We start from the raw sequence: 25,702 nt of genomic DNA on the forward strand, positions 1-25,702 counted from the left end.
GACTGTATTATCATGTGGAACTCACATTAAAATTGAACATAATAATAAGTGAGTTGGGCACGGACATTATTGTTGTTGTCAGCTGCCGCTGAGTCACTCCGGACTCAGAGTAACCCCATGCACAATGGGATTGGACCGTTGAGATCCATAGGATTTTCACTGGCTGATTTTTTTGAAGTATACCGCCAGGCCTTTCTTCCTAGTCTGTCAGTCTGTTGAAACCTGGGCAGCATCACAGCAACATACAAATCTCCACTGACAGACAAGAGGTGGCTGGGCTTGAGGTGCATTGGTCGGGAATTGAACCCTGGTCTCCTACATGGAAGGGGAGAATTCTACCACTGAACCACCACCGCCAGACATTACTAGTACTCTAATAAAGTATTAATAGGAGTATTTTTAGAGTAGAAGCCCTGGTTGCTCAGTGGTTAAAGCTCTCAGCTGTTAACCAGAAGGTCAACGGTTGGAACCCACGAGCGGCTCTGCAGGAGAAAGATGTGGCGGTCTGCTTCATAAAGATATAAAAAGCCTTCGGAAACCCTATGGGACAGTTCAACTCTGTCCTATAGGGTCACTATGAGTCAGAATTGACTCCACAGCTGTGGGTTTTCCAAAAATAAAGTTAGTACTAATAAGGAAGTACTAACGAAATTATTCCACGTAACACTGCTCTAGGATGACATTTTGTCTATCGACAAGGTGGGGCAATTTTCATAGATGACATTTATGGCTTGTTAACATTCCTCCTTCTTTTGAGCACTAACAGAAACTCAATATATTCTAGCAGAAATCCAATATAATCTAGTGGCTTAACAAGGTGACCAGGCATTCACTACAGAGTTCCCTCTAAGGCACCTGTTCAGAATTAAAATACGATTTTCTTCTTCCACAGCAGAGTGAATAAATTAGAAAGTTATAATACATAACCCAATTTTCGATGATTTTAGTTTTCCAGATGGTATAAAAGTACTTTAAAATATACACATATTAAAAAAAAAATATTGTGAGGCTCTCAGGAAACAGGCAGTCATACAGTGGTGACAGAGTACAAAATAGTACAATTCCTATGGAAAAAAGTCCAGTAACATTGAAGAAATAATTCAAATGCAGTTATTCTTTGGCCCAGTACTCCCACTCCTGGAAATCTGTCCTGTAGATGCACCTGCATGTGTCGGCAACGACGTATTCATAGATCTTTGTTATGGCGGTGCAAAAGAATGAAAACAACCCAAGGGTCTAGCAACAGGGGAGGGACTGAGTAAATTACAGTACATCTACTCAATGGAATACCACACAGTTGTGAAAAGGGAGGAGGACGGACGCTCTCCATGTACTTGTATATAGGGGTCTTCAAGGTAAATTATGTAGAAGAAAAAAAAAGAGGTACACAACTGTATATATAGAAAGCTACTTGATATAAAAAAGTGGGAGATACAAAAATATATTTTTACAAAAAAGAAACTGTAAGGATAAATAAGAAGCTAATAAATCTGGTTACTTAGAGTGACAAAATACGGAATGGGGTGAAATGGGACGGGGCGGGAATAACATTTATCAATGTACTATATCTTTTTATAGAAACCCTGGTGGCGTAGTAGTTAAGAACTACAGCTGCTAACCAAAAGGCTGGCACTTCAAATCCACCGGGTGCTCCTTGGAAACTCTATGAGGCAATTCTACTCTGTCCTATAGGGTCCCTCTGAGTCGGAATCAACGTTTCATATTATTTCATTTTTGAACCATGTAAAAGTATCGCCTATTCAAAAACATAAAATTTAAAAATATTTTGGCTTTTAAAATAAAATACCTGTTCATCGAAAAATTGAAATGATACAGAAGTATATGAAATTAAAAGTGAAAGTCCCATTTCTGATGAATGCTTTCATCATTAAATTTCCTCATTTCCCTTCTCCTTAGAAAGCCTATTAGTTCTCATAAGTTTACTAAGTTTCAGTTTTCAAATACTGCCAGAAACATTCTGATCTAGGTAATATGTTTTCTTTCCTTACCTGTAGAAAGCAATATTGCTGCACTCTTTGAAAATGTTTTTATCCACAGCTTCATCTTCAACACTAAATAAAAAGATACTTTAAGAAACTTATTTTTCAATTTTTGCACTTTCTTTAAGTATAAACATGGAAAATAAACCTTTGGAGTCTATTCTGCAACGCAAAATTGTGTAGCAGCCACAACGTTAACAGGATAGCATGTGTGCTGCTTGACAGTACCCTCTTATAAATCACACAAGGGAAACAACAAACACCAAGTTCTGGGATTACCCTGAAAAAAAAAACAAAAAAAAAAAACCCTGAAAGCAACAGAAAAAGACCACAGACTGTATCTTGTGAATTTGGTTAAAAAAATTACAACTTAATGAAGGCTTCTTTTAAAAATAAAGACTAAAGGCTTTTTGACTTCAAAAGTAAAACTAAAATCTGAAGTTGTAAAAAAAAAAAAACAACAACAACAAATCCCCCTAATTATTTACTTAAAAAAAAAAAGTTTTTTTGAGAATATTCTTACTGAGTTCTGGGCTCTCCGGGAGACATAAAGAGCTGTGCCCATGCTCTCTGTGAGAGAGAGCCTGACAAACGCTGTTACAGTGGTATGTATGTTCCCGGTGCTGGAATAATAGGAACAGATGTGAAAGGAAAACCTTTTGCTTTTTAAGATGATACTGTCAAAATAGGGACCAAGGTTTTTTTAAAGCCAAGCTTCTAGAAGAGCGGCTTCTGGAATAAAATGTAAGATGTATGTATATTGCTACTTGAGTTTATGTGTCTAGCCTTCATCTGATTTAACAACTATATGCAACTTAAAAAAAAAATGGCTTTCATACAGAGATGTGGCTGAATACACCTGAATCCAGCATGTCCATGACTATGTAGAAAAGCTATAATTGAACCCAAATCTTAAATATTATGAAAACGAGCCGACACTTTTGGCCACGTTAAAACATTCTTTATCATGGAAATAATCAAGACCTTTACTGGACTTAAGCTATGTCACTGTCCCTTTTAATCAAGTGTGCAAAAGTTAAAGAAACTTGCAGTCTCGTGTTTCTGGGTTTGAAGAATGCGCTCTGGCAGGATGTAGGAAAAGGTGGGTAGTGCTGAACCCGGAAAACAAGAAGCTTGGAATTCACATGTTAGAGATGGGATCACATTTCTCCTACCGCTATGTTATTTAACACTCCTGAAAATGTTTTATGAGTGGCTAGCTATGAATAATCAACTAAATCCGTAGGGAACTGGAAAAGAAAAAAACGACAAAGATTAACGGCGCAAACACAAAACATGCAAAGAAGTGGACCCAGTAAAACCTTCAAACCCAGGCTGCTGCTTTCAGGTACTGTGTCCCCTGCCTCCGTGGGCTCTGAAGCCGCTCCCTGCAGCAGCACTGGGCTGTTACCTGATTTCCTCTTTCTCGGTTGCTTCCATGGCTCCCCAGTAGCTCCGATACCTGGCTCCCTGTTCTCAGGTCAACGCGATCTCCTTAAAGCGCCAACTGGCCGTCTTTTTAAATTGCAACCGATATATATACTTCACCACCGGCAAGTTTCTGGAAATGGAATCGCCCTCCAGGTCCTCAAGGAGACGAATCTTGCCTCTACTCTTGAGGCTTAGAGGCCCGAACTAACCTTTCTACAGGGATTTATGTGGCGATTTTTTTTTTTTTTTATGTGCATCTGATGAGGAAGCGTGCTATCATCACGTTGTCTCAGAACCCAACCCGTCTTTGCAGCCGAGGGGGCGTGGGCGCAGTGCGCCCCAGCGGATAGAAATCGAGCGTGAGAACTAGGAGTGGCGGAGAGTAGAAGAAGCTTCCGCAGCTTTCCCTACAGCGGCAATGCCACAGAGGGAGGAAAAAGGCTCCCTCCCGGGTTTTCGTTTCCACCGAGGTTGTGCCGGCCGGGTCTGATGCTCTCCGGCTAAGCTCTCCCGTACTTTTCAGGTCTAGAAGGGGCTTTTAAAGATCATGTATTACACCTATCAGTGCAGGAATCGCTTATACTCCACCCCTGCCAAATTTCGGCCTTTGCTTAAAGACTTCTGAAGCTCACTTCCCGACGCCACTCAGGCAGCCAGACTTAGGGCTCTCCCAGACCCCTGCCCCGGGCGTCTCGAGGGGAGCAGGGGCTGCGGCGAGCGCCAGGGCGGAGCCAAACGCTGCACAGTGTGCCTGCCTGGCCCCCACGCCCTTTAGGGGCTGACAGAGGAGAGCAGCGCGCGTGGCTTTCAGAGAGCAACCTAACACTCCGAGGTGACCACGTTACGGCAGGAGAGCACGCGCTCACGCGGAGCAGTGACGACTCTCCGGGGGAGGAGCCACCGGATTGCAAAACAAACAAACCCCGCGAGGTTTCGAGAGCCCGGATGGTCCCGCCCCCAGAGCAGAGCCGGAAGAGGGAGGACGGACCGGAAGAAGGTGAAATGCTTTCGATAGACAGTCCACGGTTGTGAAGATGGCGGCGGCTGCGTGGCTTCAGGGGTTGCCTGTCATTCTTCTTCTTCTGGGGCCTCAGCTGTCTCCATTGTCATTTTTCGGTGTAGGACCGACACCCGTAGCTGCTGCCGACCGATCCAAGTGGCACATTCCAATACCGTCGGTGAGTGTTCACTTCAGTAGTGAGTGAACACAGAGGAACAGGGGGTGGGGCTACGGTGGCCTAAGGGGTCCAGGAAGGTTCTGCAAAAGTCCGCTTTCCAAAGCGATTCCCATCTGTGTCGCTGGCCAACAGGGACCAACTTCCCTGGAGCGGAAAGCAGGGCGCTTATTTGGGTAGAATGGGCGCAATGTCAGGGCCGCTTCAGGAGCGGGAGGGAGTGGTGGAGCGGTTTCTTATCAGGAAAGTAAAGAGAACTCACCGCCGGACTTGGGACATGTAAACTTAGAGTGTAGTCGGAGAGTGGTTTCTGACAGCTGAAGTTTCGCAGACTTCATTGACTCCGGGTTGGAGGAGAGGGATACGTAGGTAGGCATTTTCTTTTCTGGTAATCCTGTGTACGAAATTGTTTGAGCTCATTTACGCTTTGAAAGGGTTATTCTAAGCTCTCCTGTGTAATTCGGATGCATGGACATCTTATACATGTTTTTGAACGTATTTGAACGAGTCAAAATGGAAGAAATAACATTCTAAAATTTAATGTGGTAAGCCTTGTCTTTATTTTAGACAATTTACTGGCTAGATTGTCTTTGTCCCCTTCTCCCTTTTTAAATTTCATTTGAATAAGAGCTGTAGTCCCGTTGTAGGTATAGAGGTATAGGCAAGAACCAGATTGCAGGCAGGAAATTGTGAAAAGCATTGCCCGTTAAAAACCCGTTGCCTGCGAGTCGATTCCGACTCCTAGTGACCCTATAGGACAGGGTAGAACTGCCCTATACGGTTTCCAAGGAGCGCCTGGTGGAATTGAACTGCTGACCTTTTGGTTAGCAGCTGTAGCTCTTAACCCCTGGGCCACCAGGGTTCCAACAAACATTAGTCCTACGAAAACATGTTGGCCTTTTTGTTTCATTCTGCTCTGTGCACTGATTGAAATATCCACATCTCATTGTACGTTTATTTGACAAGCTTTATAGGCTTTGCTCATCTGGTGACATTCATCAGGTTTTCAGTGTTAGGTTTTTACTTTTTGTTATTGAAACGGTTAATAGTTAAGTCTTTTGAGACTTAAACATGCAACTCTGGCTATCTGCTCATAGAATACTTCATTTGAAAAAATGATTGGTTATTCTAGGCAGTGATTAGTGAGTAAAGGGCATGAGCTGATTAAGAGGTACCCCCCTGTAAAGATTTAAATTAAGTTGGGTAGCCTATATTTTAAGTCCTTACCTGTGGGAAAAAATCATATCTCTGCACCAAGGGGCAGTGTCCTGCAGATTGGATATGGTTATTGGATATGGTTGCATTTCACCAAAAGGAGAGCTGTTGATTGATGTCTTTTTGTTGTTGTTGTTAAGAAAACGAATTTGAATATTTTATAAATTTAGGTTTTCCTACCAGCTGTATTCTGTCTTGGGAGTTAAATGGCTGATGCTAATTATCTTTTTCTGTCTTTGCAGGGGAAGAATTATTTTAGTTTTGGAAAAATCCTCTTCAGAAATACCACTATCTTCCTGAAATGTGAGCTTTTGAATTTCATGAAGTTTTTATTCAAGTTCTTGAGGGATCTTTAAACATCTAAATTACTTGTTTTCTGCATCTAATGGACTACTGTCAGCATATATATTTTTTAATTTTTAAAATTTTAATTGTGAAACATATTAACAAAACATTTCAGCCATTTTTATGTGTATAATTCAGTGACATTGGCTACATTTGCCATATTGTTCAACAAGCACCAATATCCATTTCCAAATTTTTTCATCACCCTTAACAAAAACTCTGTACCACTTAAGCAATAACCTCCTCCCCACAACCCCCTCCTACGTGTATCAAGCAACCACGAATGAACTTTGGTCTCTATGCATTTGCCCATTGTAGATATTTCACATAAGTAGGATCATGCAGTATTCGTCCTTTTGTGTCTGACTCATTTCACTCAGCATCCTGTTTTCAAGGTTCATGCATGTTTCAGTGTGTATCTGAACTTCTTTTCTCTTTTTGGTTGAATGATGTTCTGTTGTGTGTATATACCACATTTTATTTATTCATTCACGTGTTGATGGACACTTGGGTTGTTTCTACCTTTTAGCTATTGTGAATAGTGCTGTAATAAATATTGGTGTACAACTGTGTATTTACATTCTTGCTTTCAGTTCTTTTGGGTATATAACTAGACATTGAATTTCTGGGTCATAAAGTAACTTTATGTTCAACTTTTTGAGGTACTGCCAAACTTTCCCATAGTGGCTGCACCATTTTACAATCCCAGCAGCAGTGGTTGAGGGTTCCAGTTTCTTCACATTCTCTCCAGCGCGTGTTATTTTCCTTTTTTCTGATAATAGCCATCCTAGTGGGGGTGAGGTGGTATCTTATTGTGATTTTGATTTGCATTTCCCTAATGACTAATGGAGGAGCCCTGGTGGTGCAGTGGTTAAGTGCTCTGCTGCTAACCAAACTGTCAGCGGTTCGGACTCCCCAGCTGGTCTGTGGGGGGAAGATGTGGCATTCGCTTCCACAAAGATTTACAGCCTCGGAAACCCCGTGGGGCAATTCTGCTCTTCCTACAGGGTTGCTGTGAGTCGGAATCGACTTGGTGGCCGTGGATTTGGTTTGGTTTTTGACTGACCTTTTGTGTATCTTCTTTGGTTAAATGTTCGAGTCCTTTGCCCATTTTTGATTGGCTTTTCTTTTTGTTGTTTTTTTTCTTAAATCTAGATATTAAAATCTTAACAGATACATGGTTCCCAAATATTTCTCCCGTCTATAGGTTGTCTTTTCACTTTGCTGATAAAGTTCTTTGGTGCACAAAAAGGTTTTTAATTTTGAGGAAATCCCATTTCTCTGTTCTGTCTTTTGTTGCTTATGATTTTGGTGTCATATCCGCGAATCCATTGTCGACACTGGGTCTTGAACCATTGCCCTTACGCCTTTTTTTTCCTAAGTTTTATAGTTCTAATTCTGACATACGGGTCTTTGATCTGTTTTGAGTTAATTTTCATATATGGTATGAGATGTGAGTCTAACTTCATTTGTTTGCACGTGGACATCCAGTTTTCCTGACACCATTTTTTGAAGAGACTATTCTTTCCCTGTTGATGGACTTAATATCCTTGTGGAAAATCAGCTGGCCGTAGGTGTACAGATTTATTTCTGGACTCTTCAGTTCTAGTCTGTTGGCCAGCGTGTCTATTACTATACCAGGATTAGACTGTTTTGATGATTATAGCTTTATGTAGTATATTTTGAAATTTGGAAGTGTGAGTTCTCCTACTTTGTCCTTCTTGTTCAAGATTGCTTTGGCTGTTTGGGACCCCTTACAATTCCATATAAATTTGGAGATTGGCTTTTTGATTTCTGCAAAGAAGACTTTTGGAATTTTGATAGTAATTACATCAAATCTATAGTTCACTTTGATTAGTATCGACATCTTAACACTTAAATCTTATAATCCGTGAACTCAGAATGTCTTTCCATTTATTTAGATCTTCTTTAATTTCTTTCAGTAATGTTTTATAGTTTTCAGTGTACAAGCTTTTCACCTCCCTGGCTGAATTTATTCCTGTGTATTTTATTCTTTTAAATACTGTTACAATGGAATTGTTTTCTTAGTTTCCTTTTTAGACTGCTCATTGCTGGTGTTTAGAAACCCAGCTGATTTTTGTGTGTTGGTTTTGAACCCTGCAGCTTTGCTGAATTCACTTATTAGCTCTAGTAGCTTTCTTGGGGATTCTTTGGGATTTTTTTATGTAGGATTATGTCCTCTTCGAATAAAGATAGTTTTGTTTATTCCTTCCTGGTTTGGATGCCTTTTACATCTTTTTCCTGCCTAAATTGCTCTGCCTAGGACTTCTAGGGTCGCTATGAGTCGGAATTGACTTGACAGCACTGGGTGTAGGACTTGTAGTGTGATATTGAACAGCAGTGGTGGGGCCGGGGGGGTGGCATCTCTGTCTTGTTCCTGGCCCTAAGGGGAAAGCTCTCAGCCTTTCTCCACTGAGTATGAAGGTAACGGCTGCCGAGTTGATTCTGACTCTTACTGACCTCATGTCCCAGAGGAGAACGGCCCCGTAGGGTTTTCCTAGGCTGAAATCTTTTCAGGAACAGATCGCCAGGAGCTGCTGGGTGGATTCAGACCCTCAACCTTTTGGTTATCAGTCGATCCCTTAACCGTTGCCCCACCAGGCCTCCTTAATATAATGTTAACCGTGTTTTTTTTTTTTTTTTAATAAATGCCCTTTACCATATTGAGGAATTTCCCTTCTGTTCTTAGTTTGTTGAGTGTTTTTATCATGAAAGAGTGTGGGGTTTTGTCAGATTCCTTTTTGCTGTCAACATACTTTAAGTTCTGGAATTTAATGGTCCAGCACAATCCGGGTGTATTTTATCACTTTTTTTTTTTTTTGGTATAACTAAGATCCTTTCACTGAATGGTCTACGGAATACTTGTGTGAACTTTGTTTTTTCTTGTTTTTTGATGTTTATAGTCATTCACTCTGTCACATCTCAGTTGAATTAAAAAAAAAAAGAAAAAAAATTTTTTTTTAAATTAAATATGTGAGTTGATTGCCTGCGTGGTTTTTAAGCTGTTCTTAATATAGAGATGTCCCCAGTTTTACTTTTGTCTGCTTGTCAGATGTTTGCTGAACACATGACCTAACTTTGTCAGGCCATTGGCTGTGAATGAATATATTCAGTAAGTCTTTGATTTACAAAAGAAGTACTTTACCCCCTGGATCTGTTGAAGAGGAAGCTCAAAGATATTATCAGGAAAGAGGGATTATGTAGAACAAAACCCTTCTGTCCAGGGGAAACCAGTGTGTTTGAGTCTAAATTATCCCATTGTATATTAAAGAAAAGCTGCTTTTTTTTATTTGAGAAACTGTTTTTGTTTTAGAGAATGAATGGTCATGGGCAGTCTACTTAACCATCAGGGATAAAAATCCAAACGGTCCCTGTGTGCTTCTCTCCATAAAAGCACAAAGTTGTGAGTCACAGCTGGATGATTTTACTCTTTTAATCACGTATAGTAGTCATTATTATCTGCTGTGTGCCAGGTACTGGTTTAGACACCAGGGAAGTGACTGAAAAGGTCCCTCCTCTCATTAAGCTTACAGTCTAGTGAGAGTGAAGAGGGCAGGTAGGACTTCTAAAAAGACCATACTACATCCGTGAAAATGTAATCTCCTGAAATGACTCAGATTTGTTTTAAATCACATCTACTCGGACATACTGGTCTTTTTCATGATGTCAGTATACTGGATATGGGTAGCTTTCAGGGATAGCAGGATTTTGTCTTTTGGACTAGCCTGCTCGGCGGGTAAACCTGTTTTTCATTCTATCCTCTTATTATGTACAGTGTTTTGATTCAATGAATGTTTCTCTAAGTTATACAAGCTGCATATCTTGAAGTGTCAGCTTTTCATTTTTTTGGAGGATTTGAGGCTCCTTAAAGTTTACATGGTCTTTCTCTTTGTTATTTTTGTACTTTCTTGTATTTGCTAGTTGTTTCTGATTTCATAGTGTTTTGGGTATGGTATGTATCTTTTCATTGAGTAAACAAAAAGACCAGTTGCCATCAAGTCAGTTTTGACTCATGGCAACCCCATGTGTTACAGAATAGAACTGCACCATAGAGTTGTCTTGGTTGTAATCTTTTTGGAAGCAGATTGCCAGGCTTTTCTCAAGTGGCATCACTGGACGGGTCCTAACTGCCAACCTTTAGGTTAGTAGTTGAGTGCAGACCATTTGCACTAGCCAGGGACCTTTCCTTTGAATAGGCAGGGCCATTTTCATTGTCACTTAAAACCATCGATTCACAGTTGTAAATGTTATCTTTAACAGAATTAGTAATAAGCTTGCAGCCAAGCTTCGTTACAGACCCCCGTTAAGGGAACATTTTCTCACTGGCTTTTGATTATTCGGTCTCTGTAGGTGGTTTTCGGAATAGTTCATAGCAAGATTGCAATACATATTTATCCATTTCTATTGATTCTGTTCAACATGTGAGATTTTTATGTATTTTAAGAGTCTTGTAAAAATGTGTTGGTTATTTACTAGTTTTATGAAACAATTTAAAGAAAACCCATAACCCAATGCCATCGAGTTGATTCTGACTCAGCAACCCTGAAGGGGGAAGTTTATCATCAGGTATACCTCTTCTTAGGAACTGAAAGGAGGTTCCTGTGTGCAGTCATGTTTACTTTGTCACATTTGCATAAAGTAGGTAGTCTCCAGTGTATTTTCCCTTCAGTAGTTGAAAGTGGAGATAAAAGGGAATACTGACTTTCCCTGATGATACAGCTAAGTAGCCATAGAGACAGAATCTAGGGCCTTTGTGTGCTAGAATATCGTGTTCTTTCTTTTTCTTGTACTTCAGATGAAGGTTTATAGGGGAACTAGTTTCTCATTAACCGGTTAGTACATATTACTGTTTTGTGACGTTGGTTGTCAACCTAGAATATTGTGTTCTAAACTATGTTTCATGAATTATATGAGGGTTCCAGGATTTCATGCAGGTTCCTTGAGGCTTTTCTTAAGGTAGGCTTTGAAAAAGCTAATACTCTTTATCCTTGCTGTTCTTGCTCCTGCATATTTGCCAGCCAGGTTTGCTTTCTGTTCCTTGTTCTTCCTGTCCAGTCTTGCTACCTTTCAAGGTCCACGACATGACTTTTTTCCTCGGTAAACATTATTTCCACGCCTGTTTATCAGCCATGTGAGCACTGCCTTGTGACATTCCTAATGTTGTTACTCCCAGCTTCTCCAGCTGGAGTGTGGCTCTTTAAGGGTCTCTCGTGGTTTGTCCGCCCAGTACCCTCTTCGTTGTAACACAGTGTTGTGTAGTTTTGTACACTTAAGTGCTCTGCTCAGTAAATGTCTCAAAATGGTAATAGAGGATGCACTTTAATTTAGGGGTGCTTTGTTACTTCAGGTTTTTTTCAGTACAGAATCAGAAATGGAGGTTTTAAGGCATAAAAATAGATCAGTTAAGCGTAAAAACTGTTTAACTGCTATTTCTTTCTATGAACAACAAAACTTTTATCTGAAGAATATTCAGCTCTCTTTAAGTATGTTATTACCTACGTTTGCAGAAGGAATGGTTTTTGAGTCTCTCAGTTTGAGGCAGGAAAAGTGCCTAGTTTGTGAATCATCTTTTATTTACAAACATTTCTTCTTTTATAGTTGATGGAGAACCTTGTGATCTGTCTTTGAATGTAACCTGGTATCTGAAAAGTGCTGACTGTTACAATGAAATTTTCAACTTTAAGGTAATGATGATAGAATTACAGAGTTTTCTTAGACCTTAGAAATCATCTGGTCCTAACCTCTTAATTTTATAGAGAAGAAAGTGTCATATAGCTCTGGGGGGCAGAGCTGAAATCAGAATCCATGCCTCCCAATTTCCGGACCTCCTGTATCAGCAGCTCTCAAGCTTTGTGGTATCAAAACCCCTAAACATTCTTAAAAATTATCGAGGTCTCCAAAGAACTATTGTTTATGTGGGTTACTGAGTTAGAAAATAAAACTGAAAAAATGCTGAATATTAAAAAAGGCGTGTCCAGATTTAATCGTAATGAATAATTTTTACTGCTTCTTCAAGGAGGAGCCCTGGTAGCACAATGGTTAAGAGCTTGGCTACTAACCAAAAGGTCAACAGTTTGAATTCACCAGCTACTCCTTGGAAACCCTTTGAGGCAGTTCTGTTCTGTCTGTAGGGTCGCTATGAGTCAGAATTGATGGCAACAAGTTTTTTTTAATGGAATTTTCATCAAGGATGCTCTTAGGTAAAATTGGCATTTTTTTAAATTGAGAATTTGTGACTATGAAGACTACAGTGACTACAGATGGGTGTCACAGTCCTGGTTCCTGATGAGGGGCAGCATTTTTACCCACCATTGCCTTTGCATCATCAGTGCAAGGCAAATCACATCTTACTGTGAGATAATTTTGACCTCTCGAGAAAGGATCTCAGGGACCTCCGAGTGTCCATGGACCATGCTTTGAGAATTGATGTCTACTACGTTACACTTTAGCATTGAAAATAGTATCGCTCAAAGATGGATTTTTCAGGCCTCTTCCATTCTGTTCCCAGCCTCCTGTTTTTGCATCATTTCTTTATTTTTTAAAGATTCCCCTTCTATTCTGGGGGTTTCTTTCCAAAGATAATTTGACTGGTCTTTAAAAAATGCTCACCCTCCACCATCTCAGTTTTTTACAACATAAGTGATTTTTTTTTTTAATTTGTTTATTGTGCTTTAGGTGAAAGTTTACAAATCAAGTCAGTCTCTCATACAAACAGCCATACACACCCCACTGTGCACTCCCAGCTACTCTCCCCTTAATGAGACAGCACATTCCTCCTTTCCACCCTGTATTCCCCGTGTCCATTCAGCCAGCTCCTGTCCCCCTCTGCCTTCTCGTCTCGCCACCAGACAGGAGTCCCCTGCGTAGTCTCATGTGTCGCCTACTTGAGCCACAAATTTCACTCCTCACCAAAATCATTGTCTGTCTTACAGTCTAGGCCAGTCCCTATCTGTAGAGTTGACAACCTAAGCATTTTGAACCTCTGCCTAGTATTAAGATTTTATATTATTTTTCTGTGGTATCGGGTTGGTTTTTTGCTTTTGTTACGTAACATTAGATAGGATTGATAGGAAGGGAAGGACTGAAGAATTTAGAGGGAAATGATGACATCTCCAGAATATGGTTTGAAATATTTTTCTGTTCATTGATTGCTAATTGAATTTACAATGCAAACTTCGTATATTCGGAATTTGTGATAAAATGGTCGCGAGCTTAGCAGATCCTGTCTCAGCGGTGCAAGCTAAGAATGTAAAAAGGATGTCAGATTGCCACAGGGCGGAAGTATGGAAACAACAAGGAGACAGAGATTGGAGCTTAGACAGAGGGCAGGATTAGTGATGCAGGCAGGGGGGGAAAATTACAGAACAAAACCACAGAAATGGATGAGCTTTTTAGGGGAGGAAAATTACAGGACTGGAACCATAGAAATGGATGAGCTTTTTAGGGGAGGAAAATTACAGAACTGGAACCATAGAAATGGATGAGCTTTTTGAGAGTATCAGCAGTTGTGCTGTTTTACATTATGAGCAAGAATATATCTTTTTGTGGATAGTGTTCATTTGGTCAGCTAGCTCTTGTAAATGTATTTTAAAGTGACAAACCTTTTGTACTTTGACAATTTTCCGCCTACCCAGAATTGGTAGTAGAACTACCCTCTGTGAGCCTGAGGCTAAAATTCTGCACTTTAGAGTCTAATTTTATTAGAATCTTGGAGACTATTAGATGCATTCTTTATCTCATGCTTTTAATTTTTAAAATTACAAATTACGTTTGTAGTGTTGTTGGTAGTTGCTGTCAAGCTGATTTCAACTCATGGCTACCCCATGTGTGCAGAGTAGAATTACTTCCGAGTGGCTCCGAACTGCCAGCCTTTTGGCTAGTAGTCCAATGCCTAAACCGTTTGCGCCACCCAGGGACTCCTATATTTCATACTAAAGGTGGTCTATTTGTTATTGTCTAAGTAGCCTGTTTGCGAATTTTTTTTGCTTGTGAATGGTAAATACTTTGTATTTTCTGTGTTTTTCAGACAGAAGAAATAGAGACATATTTGGAAAATCTTAAGGAAAAAAGAGGCTTATCGGGGAAATATCAAACGTCATCAAAAGTGTTCCAGAACTGCAGTGAACTCTTTAAAACACAGGTAGTGTCTGGAAGGGGTTGGAGGGAAGCAGAGGGGTGAAGAATGCAGTGTCTGTATTTTTGGCCATATCTGCCCACCCCTCATTTCCCACTGGCAGAAGTTAGAAGCATTTTCTAATACGTGTATAACCAGCCACATAGGTATTCATTTACCTCATAGGAGGGAAGATGTAGTTTCCTTTGTGTGTAAAAAGCAAACACGGATTTTTAATTCTTTTGTCATCTCATCTAATTGGTATGTCCTACAAAAAATCAGAATATTTAGGTTTAGCTGCTACAGACCCGAAGTCAAAAGAGTATCACTGATGCAAGGGTAACTTTTATACCCTGTTTTCAGGGAAAGGGAGTAGATGAATTATATTGTATATTTTAATGGTCAGATATATGTGGTCATATAAGGGGGATTCCTGATACGAAATTCTATTAGAAATAAGGATTTAATATCAATTAATATTTTTTGTGAAAGTATATGAAGCCATAATGCCATTTTTTTGAAAGAAACATTTTATAGCATTGAAAATATTTGTTGTAACTATAACCATTGTTTTGTTCTTACTGCATGTAAAAATTGCAAAGGAATAAATATATAGCATATTGCTTGTAAGAAGCAAAGAGTTCACTGAAAGCTAGGTTTTCTGTCTAGTTACTAGAATTAAAGTTTTTTTTTTTTTTTAATAAGGAAGCTATAATTAAAAATTGATCATTAGTAAGTGGATGAAGTAGTTGATAATTGAACTCTTAAGGGTTAAGTTCTTTGGTTTTTTTTTGATCATACCTTAGATGAAATTTTACAGAACAAACTAGCTTTTCATTAAACAATTAGTACACATACTGTTTTGTCCCATTGGTTACCAACCCCATGCGATGTCAACACTTTTCCCCTCTCAACCTTAGGTTCCCTGTTACCACCTTTCCTGTCCACTGCTGCCTTCTAGTCCTTACCCCTGGGCTGGTGTGCCACTATAGTCTCATTTTGTTTTATGGGCCTGTCTAATCTTTGACTGAAGGGTGAACCTCAGGAGTGACTTCATTACTGAGCAAAAAGAGTGTCTGGGGACCATACTCTTGGGGTTCCTGTGGTCTCTGCCAGACCAATAAGTCTAGCCTTGTTTGTGAGTTAGAATTTTGTTCTACATTTTTCTCCAGCTTAGTCTGGGATCCTCTATTGATGGTAGCTGGGCACCATCTAGTTGTGCTAGACTCAGTCTGGTAAGGGCTAAGTTCTTGTCAGAGCTTAGATTTTATGGACTTGGAGGGAAAAGAAAATAACTTCAGAATGGTGCAAGAATGGTAGAAAGCAAAAGCTAGGTATGATGTGAGATTGACTAGTTTGTCTGTCTTCTGTTGGTTCTCTAGATTTCTCCTCCAGGCTTACATTGGTTGGCCTTTCTTAGATTTCATTATGGAAAGTTTTCTGTTGCCCAAGGTTCACTACTTTTAGATCTGCTGTAACTGCTCCGGGGTGCTGGCTATACTCCTGTTGATAAAGTTCCTCTCCTCCTCCAGTCTGGTGCAACAATTGAATTGCACACTCTAATTACTCAGGACGGAGAATGCTTGCTCTGCTGATAACTGATAAGAAAGGTAATTAGTATAGTTTGCTTACAGGCATGGAGTGTGATGTGGAAGGAGCAGTGGACCGGTTATGTGCAGTAAGCCATCTTAGGTTCAAATCCGGTTTCTTCTACCAAAGCTTTATAGCCTTAAGCCTCATTTTCCTCATCTGTGAAATGTGAGGGAACTGTCTAGGATCCCTCTGTACTCAGCATCTATCTTCTATCTAAGAGCTTGTCTTTCCTAAATGCCTATAATACTTATATAAAAATTGAGTGCCCAGTTGGGTTTGGTATTATTTTTTAGTTCCCAGCAAGGGTTTATTCACTTGTTTGTAGTTAATTGGGAATGTTTTTGTATGTCAATGCCATATTGTTATATTTACTGTTACTGTATTATGTTTTGTTTTAACCATTTCTCTGTATTTTAAGTTACACTTTTTTGAATATTAATTTTTTATTGTGGTCAGTATATATGTGACAAAACAATTGCCATCTCAACAGTCTTCACATGTTCACTTCAGTGCCATTAACTTACATTCCTCATGTTATCCAGCCATCACCTTCATCTCTTCCCACATTTCTCCATTGCCTTTAATGACGTATCAGTGTCCCCTAAACACGGAGTCCTCTTTTCCGACCATGGAAACCTGGTGGCACAGTGGTTAAGTGCTGTGGCTGCTAACCAAAAGGTCATCAGTTTGAATCCACCAGGTGCTCCTTGGAAACCCTATGGGGCAGTTCTACCCTGTCCTGTAGGAATGCTATGAGTCAGAATTGACTTGACGGCAATGGGTTTTTTGGGGTTTCTGAAATTATACATTTTTTAATTAACCTTAATTTTATGTTTGTTTTATAGAGCTTTTCTGGGGATTTTGTACATCGACTGCCTCTTTTAGGAGAAAAACAGGAGGTAATTATTTTCCTTATTACATATTTCTGAGAGTAAAGTAAAAGTTCTGAATTAATTTTCTTTCCTTTTTTTGTTTTAAATACCGAAAGGCTAAGGAGAATGGAACAAATCTTACCTCTATTGGAGATAAAACTGTAAGTGTATTTGAGAATTTAGAACATACTGAGAGAATAATTAAAAAATATATAAACAAAAGAAAACATTTCAATGGAAACTTTAAAATTGAAACTGTACACCAAAATGTTAATAATTGCTATTAATGATACAATTTTTTATTTTTTTCATTATGGTTCTGTATTTTCCACATTTTTACAATAAATATGTATTGTTTTTATAATTAGCTTCCTCTCCTCCCCCCAAAGCTTGCTTTTTTTTTCCTAATTGTGCGTTATGTGAAAGTTTACAAATCAAGTCAGTCTGTCATACAAAACTTTATATACACCTTGCTATGTACTCTTAGTTGCTTTTCCCCTAATGAGACAGCACACTCCTCTCCACCCTGTATTCCCCATGTCCATTCAGCCAGCTTCTGTCCCCCTCTGCCTTCTCATCTCCCCTCCAGACAGGAGCTGCCCACATAGTCTCATGTGTCCACTTGAGCCAAGAAGCTCACTCCTCACCAGTATCATTCTCTGTATTATAGTCCGGTCCAATTCCTTTCTGAAGAGTTGACTTTGGGGATGGTTCCAGTCTTGGGCTTATAGTAGGCCTGGGAGCCATGACCTCCGGGGTCCTTCTAGTCTGTCAGACCACTAAGCCTGGTCTTTTTACTAGAATTTGAGATCTGCATCCCACTTTTCTCCTGCTCCATCAGGGATTCTCAGTTATATTTCTCATCAGGGCAGTCATTGGTGGTAGGTGGGCACCATCTAGTTCTTCTGGTCTCAGGCTGATGGAATCTTTGGTTTATGTGGTTGTTCTTAATGCTCAAAGCTGGCTGAAAGATGACCGTGTTGAGTGACTATCACAAGTAATATTTGTAAATACCTAATCAGATTATAATCAAAAGAAGTCAAATAATTTTCTTCCCTTTGATCTTTCTTTTTGAAAATTGGGCCTAGAGAGAATAGTTTATAATCCTTTTTAAAAGGATGCTCACAAGTTCACTTCCCATCCCCTGTCTTTTTAAAGCTCTGATAAAACATAAAAGCCTGTGGAGCGAGGGTCCTCTCCTCAGCTTTCCCCCATGAAAAGATTTTATTTGATTAACCCAGGTTTCTGATTTGATTTAAGTAGTAATGTGGTTATATTTGCTTTTATAATTTTGACAAAGGAGTGCTTAATAAAAAATAAAAATTAAATGTATTAGGAACAAAGCCACTCTCGTAGTGTATTTTTCTAAGACCATTGGTAACTGAGTTACTGCATGCAAGTCTAATCCTCTTACCTTACTACATGCCTAATGGGGTTAGCAAAGGTTTACTGAAGGGAAATTAAACATTTTGAGGCAATATCGTGAAGACTCTGCATTTTAAAAATAGTCTGTTAAGCTTGGAGGGGATATCCAGAAATTGAGTTGGTAGTTAATAAAAGCATTGGAGTCAGATGTCCTAGATTCAAAATCCAGCTCCTTAACTTCCTACTTCCCTTGGACAAATTCTTCTCTTGTGCCTCTGTTTCTTAAACTGTGAAATGGAGCTAATGATAATACCTACTTGACAGGACTGTTGTGAGGGTAAAGAAGGTGGCACGTCCTTAATGGAGTGCCTGGCATCCAAGTCTTCTTTTTACAAGGTCGGACGTTCTGTATCCCTGGAGTCAGATGTAAACTTTGTCAGGTCCTGGAATGTGAAAATGACTCACTCCCACATGAGATCTAGAAGAGGTAGCTTTAAGATAACAGCAGCTTATTACCCCAAACGAAGTTTTAACAGGTTAACGAGTAGATTCAGGAAAGATTCAGTTAGTCGTGGGTGATCGGTTGTGTGATGTACCCATAACTTTTTGGTGGTAAATTTTTCTCATAAATTGTTCCTAAGTCTTGTCAGAGAGAGATTGGGCAGAGATATATCCAAGTATGATTCAGGATGGCATTTATGTTCTTAAGTTACTACAAATAATAAATGAATAATCTTTTCTTGGGTTGTAGAGCCTTTTGAGAATTTGGTACAAGCTGTGGTCTCCAGGAAAATGCATCAAGGTGTGAAATTTGGTATCGTCTTTGAAGGGTTTCCTAGGTCCGCTGGAGCTCCCCCAGACATCCCTGGATAAAAGCTTCTCCTTTGAAGAGAAGACCATAACAAAATCACAAGTCTGAGTCAGCAGTGCCTTATTTGAGATGCACAGGAGGATAAATCAGTTTTGGTCTGCATGCCTCTTTCATCTTTATATCTTAGTTTTGTGGTTGGGAAGGCCCATAGTCCATCCCTAGCATGTATGGCAGTGAATCTTCTGAAGACTTGACTAGGGGTGTGTGCAAATTGTCTGGCCTGGGAGCAGATTCTCCCCGCGTAACCAGCTCTGTGAACATGGGGGCTTTTAACTTCCTTGTCTTTGGGGAACAGTGAGTCTTCCTTTCCACATACACTAGCCCAAGATGAAATTTTTGATACAAGTGTGAGCTCATATCTGCAGAAATTCTGGCCATTGAGAAAAGGGAATTAGATTCAAAAATTGGTGTTTATAATTCATGTTTACTGACATTATTGTGGATTTTTTTTTTAGATGAATTAAATAATCTCCTCAGTTTGTTCAAGACATCTGTGTAAAACATAACCTAGTATAGGGTCACTATGAGTGAACTGACTCGACAACAATGGGTTTGGTTTTTGGTTTTTCATTCTAGGATGATTTGGTTAAATACATATTCAGTTTAATGATTTTAGTTGAAGTTTTTGTTATAATAAAAATAAATGTATGATTTTTGTGTGTAACAAGATATGGGATGTGTTGCATTTCAGTAATTTATAATTAAACTATTTTATACATTCAGAGGTCTTTTTGTTTTGTTGCACTTACTGTTTTAATGAATGAAAGTGAAAGACTCCGCCATGTTTCTGGGCAAATTTCTGGAGCAAAATTTTCATATTTTATTATTAAACTGTGCTCTAAATTCTTATGACTTGATGGTTTGACATCTGTTTTCCATCCTAGATAATGCATGAACCACTGAAAACGTGGCAGGACGCACCATACATTTTTATTGTACATATTGGTATTTCATCTTCAAAGGAATCTGTGAAGGAAAATTCACTAAGGAATCTTTTTACCAGTAAGTTCCATTTGTTTCTTTTTATTTTAAACATTTGTGTTAAATTCTCTGTTGTGTCTTGGCTAGTGGGTGATGTAAAATTGCTTTAAGAAAGGGAGTAATTTATTATGAACGTGTGTTGTGAAGTGGAGAAATTGGATGATAGGAATTAAGAATTTTTTGTGCATTCAAGTGTGTACCAGGCACAGTCCTAGGCACTTCACATGTGCTTTCTTGTATTGTGCACACATTTGCCTTCTTTTTGATCCTTCTGCTTTTTTAAAATTGGTATATTCTTCCTAATATTTGGCTAGATTTGTAAAAATGTCACTGAGTTTTGTCATTTCTTAATAACTCAAGAATTTTTCTTAGTGTTCTCCTTTTCAGCATTGCTCTCCAGTTCACAAAGCCATCATCTCTTACCTGGATTTTTATAGTAACTTCCTAACTGGTCTTATTTTTTGTGGTTTCTTTTTCTGTTTCTTCCTTTTACTTTGTTTATTCCTTATCTCCTCTGTTTTCTCAAGCATGGTGTCTTAGTTACCTGGTGTTGCTGTAACAAATACCACAGGTAGATGGCTTTAACAAACAGAAATGAATTTTCTCACAGAATTCAGGGCACCAGTTCTAGGGAAAGGCTTTTTCTCTCTGTTGGGTATGGAGGAAGGTCCTTGTCTCTTCTGAGCTTCTACTCCTGGGCAAAGTTCATGTAATTGGCATCTGTTTCCCCCATCCCTCTCCTTGCCAGCTTGCATTTAATCTTTTATATAAAGAGATTGACTCAACATACTTCTTATATTAAGCCTGCCTCATTAATATGACACAGACAGCCCATTCCCAAATGGGATTGTAACCACAGGCATGTGGTTGTGTTGTAGTTCCTACTCATAGTGACCTTCTGTGCAACAGAATGAAACACTCGCTGGTCCTGTGCCGTCGTCACAGTCGTTGCTGCGTTTGAGCCCACTGTTGCAGCCACTGTGTCAGTCTGTCTCTTTGAGAGTGTTCCTCTTTTATTCTGACCCTCTACTTTACCAATCATTGTGCCCTTCTCCAGAGACTGGTCCCTCCTGATGACATGCCCAAAGTAAGTAAACCGCAGGCATAGAGGTTAGGATTTATAACACATATTTTGGGGGGACACAATTCAGTCCATAACACATAGTGTCAAATGGAAACAATGATGGCAGCCTCCTTTATTTTCTTCCTGACTTGGCAATATTGGTACATTTCTCCATTAAATATGATGTGTACTGCAGGTTTTTTAGAAAATTTTTTATTTGGTTAGTGGTGGTCATTTCTAGTTTACCAGAAATATTTTCTGTTTCCATTTTTTTTTAAGTGTTAAGAATGAATGTTCAGTTCAAAATGCTTTGAACGTGTTAATTAAAGTGATCGCATAGATTTTCTCATTTAATCTGTAAAGGTGTATTTATTACCTGATTTTCTAATATTAAACCATCTTCGAAATTTTGGGACACCGCCACTTGATCTTGGTATGCACACACACCCATTTGCACATTCGCGCACACACACGTAAACAGACGTTGCTGCATTTTTTGGTCAATGTTTAAGATCAGCCCGTGATTTTCTTTTCTCATACCATTCTCCACTGGTTTTGGCGTTCAGGTTATGCTAGTCTCGGGGAGTGAACTGTGCAGAGGCCCCTCTCTTTCTATTCTTTGTGGCGGTTTGTGTGAGGCCAGGCTGTTCGTCCTTCAGTGTTCGCAGAGCGCGTCTGTGGTAACTCTTTGGGCCTGCTGCTCTTTTTTCCCCCAGATAGATTTTAAACAGCTTATTTATTTTCTTTGATAGGTTTTCTTTATTTCCTTGAATCTTTTCCTTTTTTTAAAGAAATTGTCCATTTCATCTAAGATTTCAATTTTAGTGGCAAAAAGTTATTCATGGTATTTCTTTGTTTAAAAAAAAAATCTGCAACCTTTTTACCTTCTTAAAGCTTTTGTGTCTTTTTAACCTGTTGAATCTTTCTACATTTTATCTTAGTACATTTGTACCCCAGTGAACCAGCTTTTGGTTTTGTTAGTTTTTGCTGTTTCTTCGTTATTCTTTGTCTGTGTGTTGTTTCCTTGCTTTGACTTACGTTTGAACTTCTGTTTTTGTGGTGTCTTTCACTGGATGCTTCACTCTCAACCCAGAAATGAGCCTCGTGATGAGTTCCATAGTGCAGCCCAGAGGGACACAGGGTCGTGATGAGTTCCATAGTGCAGCCCAGAGGGACACAGGTCGTAGCACATCTAGGCAGACTAGTCGGTGGCCTGGAGCGACTTCTGGTCACGTGAACACGTATGCAGTCCTCCTGTCTCTGTAGACCCGTGGCTTTATATAATGAGTAATAGTCCCAGATAGCAGTTGTCATCACCTTTTTTCAGCCTTCTTTCATTGAAAAGGATGGAGGAGAAACGCAGTTCCACTCCAGTCTCTCCCACTTCAGCCTCTCCGTGCATCAGACCTGGCTATGGTCCCCCCTTTTCTTGGAATCCTACTAGTTACAGGCACCCCATAGGAACTGAGCTGCCAGCCACTCTAGGACCCAGTATCCGGAATGGTCACGGCTTCAGTCCCACGCATACCGTTCTGAGATTCTGCTTAGCTTTGATCCTTGGTGATGTTTATCTTCTTTTTGAACTTAGGCCTTTTTGGTTTTCTCTTTTTTGTGTTTTATATTTCTTTTGTTTGGAGCTGAAAGGTACATTACAGCATGGACTTAACTATGCATCTTAATCTGAAAGTCCTACAATTAGCTTTCTAAAATGGTTTTATCATCTTATTTCCCTTTAATAAAACTTCTGTTGACTCCCAATTGTCTGTAAAATTCCACATTAAGCAGCAAAGCTTTTAAAGCCCTTTACATTCTGACCGAGTTTACCGTTTGCTGCCTCACTGTATATGGTGCCATGGGCAGTCTCAGACTGCAGAGGTCTAAATACACCACACATTTTCACACCTGTCCTTATTCATGTTATTTCCTTTGCCTGAAGATTTTTACTCTACCTGGTATATACATTCTCATCCTCCTGGGTGGGGCTCAGAGGTTCGCTTAATGTTATTTCTCCTGTGCTAGGCAGTAGTCCTCTAGAGTGCAGACAACATTGTATTCACTTTTCTATTGCCTGCTTTTTCCATAGTGCCTGCCACGTAGTAAGTACTCAGTAGATGTGTGTTACATTTAGAGCAGGGGTTGGCAAATTTTTTCTTAAAGGGCTAGATAGTAAATATTTCCTCTGTTTTGATTAAACAGCTCTGCCATTTTATTGCCAAGACAGTGAGTTTTAAATAAATGGTGTGGCTATGTTCCAATATAACTTTATTTACAAAAACAAATGGGGGGCCAGATTTGGCCCATGTGCTGTATTTTACTGCCTCCTTGCATAGCATAAGCAAGGAATGTGACCAAAATATTAATTATTTTATTTGCTCTTTTATCGAATTAAGAAGATACAGAATTAGAATTTAACAACCAGTTCTGGTATGAAATTTTTATAAGATTGCCATTATGGGAGTCTCCTTTTTATTCATGTAATTAACTTAGACTTGGTTTACTTTTAATAATAAGATGTTCTTTTTGCCTTCTAAAAGCTGGTAGGAAATTTTTGTTGAACGGACAGTTAGTCTCTGGGAATGATTGTCAGAGACATCAGGTTTTATGTGTTAGTAATACCTAGAATTAAACCAACTAATTCTTTTAGTTTCAGACAGTCTTAAAATAATCACAGGATTGCTTTAGTAAGTCAGATCTGTCCTTCACATTCATGTTGTTACTCTCACTTGTTTTGCTTCATTAATTAAATACTTTATTATTAGTAACAGAGACTTTGAAAAATATTAACTGGCAAGTTTTGGGGAGGCCAGTTCTGTACTGGATCGTGCTTTGCGTGAGTCAGAAGTTTTGGTTTATTTTCATTTTGGGCTGGGGAACCAGGGTGTGTAATTGGGAAGCTGGATAGTATTCCCACATTATTGTATCAGAGAGGGCATGTTATTTGTGTGAATTCCTAGGTTTTTTTGAGATACCTTACCTCGTTCTGAAAAAGATGGCTTAGCAAAGATTCATTATGTAGCAAGATCACATCAGATTGAAGTGGGTAAAACAAACAAAGCAATAGTAAAATATAGATAAAAAGGATGAAGGCCTTTTCAAAGGCTGTTCGTGACATGTTGTAAGAAAAGTGTATATGAAGCGTGTTTGCAGTTGAAAAGAGGTGGAGAATAGTTAGGAAGCTCAGAGAAGGCATCGTGGAGGGAACAGCATTTAGTCTAGGCTTTAAAGGCTATGCACATGGGAACAGAAGGACTTTTCCACTTCAGCTGCCGCCTGGAGCAGCGGTATGGAGGCCTGTGCAGGACACAACGTGTACTGTGAGAACACTTAATGAACTCCGAGGTGCTGTAGGAGTGTAATGTGATATTCACCAGGATTTTAATGGTTAAAAGGGAATGGTCTAATAAAATGTCTATGACTTCTATTAAACAAATTTAAGATAATGCTGTTCATTTCTGCCTTCATTAAATTCATTCCGAGGATTTTGTTTTGCAGTGACTATTGAAGTGAAGGGCCCCTATGAATACCTCACGCTTGAAGAATATCCATTGATGATTGTAAGTGAACTTACATTCTTTATTCTCAAGATTAATTTAACTTGAAAGACTGTCCAAGTTTAAAGAATTGTTCCTGAACAGTTCAGGAAATAGTGCTTTTCGTTCTGGACTTCTTACTAGAATGTGACCTTGGGAGGGTTCATTGAACTTCTCTGTGTCTCATTTTCTCATCTGTAAAATGAAGGGGTTGATGACTTGTGGAATTTTAGCATTGGAAAGCACCTCAGAGGCCATCTTACGTTCTCTAGGATGCAAAGGGCACTCCTTATTACAATCCTGTCGTTCCTGATCCCACTTTCAGTTAACTAATGGCAAAGCTTCAGTTCATTGTTGTGTGTACGACAATATCCTTAACCTATTTTCTGATTTCCTTTGTTCATGAATGTTTTTGTTTTTTCCCCTTTATCCTTTTATGGTTTTCCCATTTCATAGCGTTTCATTCTCTCCAAATGTTTCCTAACCCTCCTGTGCCTGTTCTTCTTCCTTGGTGTTTTCTTCCTTTATACAATTTTAGATTATGAACTAAAAAGGTCTTTTAATACAGGAGGGCAGTCACTTGGGGATAAGTCCATATGTCGTGTCCCTGTGCTCTAGATGAGTCAGTTGTTTTGTGAATCCCAATCCAAATCCCAACAACATTCTTAAGGAAGTGAAAAAACTAATCTCCAACTTTATATGGAAAGGAAGGAGGCCCCGAATAGCTTAAGCAATATTGAAGAACAAAGTAGGCAGCCTCACACTTCCTAATCGCAAAACGTACTGTACGGCCACAGTAATCAAAATAGGTATTGGTTCCATGACAGACATGCAGCCCAATGGAATCAAATTGAGAACCCAGAAGTAAATCCACCCGTCTGTGGGCAGCTGATCTTTGACAAAAGGTCAAAGTCCATGTAATGGGGAAGAAACAGCCTCTTAACAAATGGTGCTGGCAAAGCTGAAAAATCACATGCAGAAAAATGAAACAGGATCCATTCTGTAGGTCATGCACAAAAGCTAACTCAAAACGGGTCAAAGGCCTAAAAATGTTAAAGCCAAAACTGTAAAGTTCCTGGAAGAAAATACAGGGTCAAAACTAGGGGACCTAATTTTTGGCATGAATA

At 39.3% G+C, this 25,702-nt stretch overlaps 2 protein-coding genes across 11 annotated transcripts in view; one reads left to right on the plus strand and one right to left on the minus strand.

Annotated features, from left to right (window-relative positions):
* GANC (glucosidase alpha, neutral C) overlaps positions 1 to 4,336 on the minus strand; it is a 66,019-nt gene extending 61,683 nt beyond the window's left edge. For all 4 annotated transcript variants that reach the window (XM_049897624.1, XM_049897626.1, XM_049897625.1 and 1 more), the window contains exons 1-2: positions 3,412 to 4,336; positions 2,010 to 2,072 (exon numbers count right to left, since the gene is read on the minus strand). In XM_049897624.1, coding sequence (XP_049753581.1) covers positions 2,010 to 2,072; positions 3,412 to 3,440 — 92 coding nt within the window. In that variant the 5' untranslated portion in view covers positions 3,441 to 4,336. The remainder of the gene's footprint in view (positions 1 to 2,009; positions 2,073 to 3,411) is intronic.
* Positions 4,337 to 4,387: 51 nt separating this feature from the next.
* The window catches only part of TMEM87A (transmembrane protein 87A), a 46,911-nt gene continuing 25,596 nt past the window's right edge, over positions 4,388 to 25,702 (plus strand). For 4 of the 7 annotated variants that reach the window (XM_049897632.1, XM_049897633.1, XM_049897636.1 and 1 more), the window contains exons 1-9: positions 4,388 to 4,609; positions 6,064 to 6,124; positions 11,786 to 11,871; positions 14,214 to 14,327; positions 16,739 to 16,792; positions 16,882 to 16,926; positions 18,882 to 18,932; positions 19,886 to 20,003; positions 24,538 to 24,599. In XM_049897632.1, the coding sequence (XP_049753589.1) occupies positions 4,466 to 4,609; positions 6,064 to 6,124; positions 11,786 to 11,871; positions 14,214 to 14,327; positions 16,739 to 16,792; positions 16,882 to 16,926; positions 18,882 to 18,932; positions 19,886 to 20,003; positions 24,538 to 24,599 (735 nt within the window). In that variant the 5' untranslated portion in view covers positions 4,388 to 4,465. The remainder of the gene's footprint in view (positions 4,610 to 6,063; positions 6,125 to 11,785; positions 11,872 to 14,213; positions 14,328 to 16,738; positions 16,793 to 16,881; positions 16,927 to 18,881; positions 18,933 to 19,885; positions 20,004 to 24,537; positions 24,600 to 25,702) is intronic. The other 3 variants (XM_049897634.1, XM_049897637.1, XM_049897638.1) reach the window with 2 other exon arrangements.

Source organism: Elephas maximus, chromosome 10 (genome assembly GCF_024166365.1).
Source record: "Elephas maximus indicus isolate mEleMax1 chromosome 10, mEleMax1 primary haplotype, whole genome shotgun sequence".
Lineage (NCBI taxonomy): Eukaryota > Metazoa > Chordata > Mammalia > Proboscidea > Elephantidae > Elephas > Elephas maximus.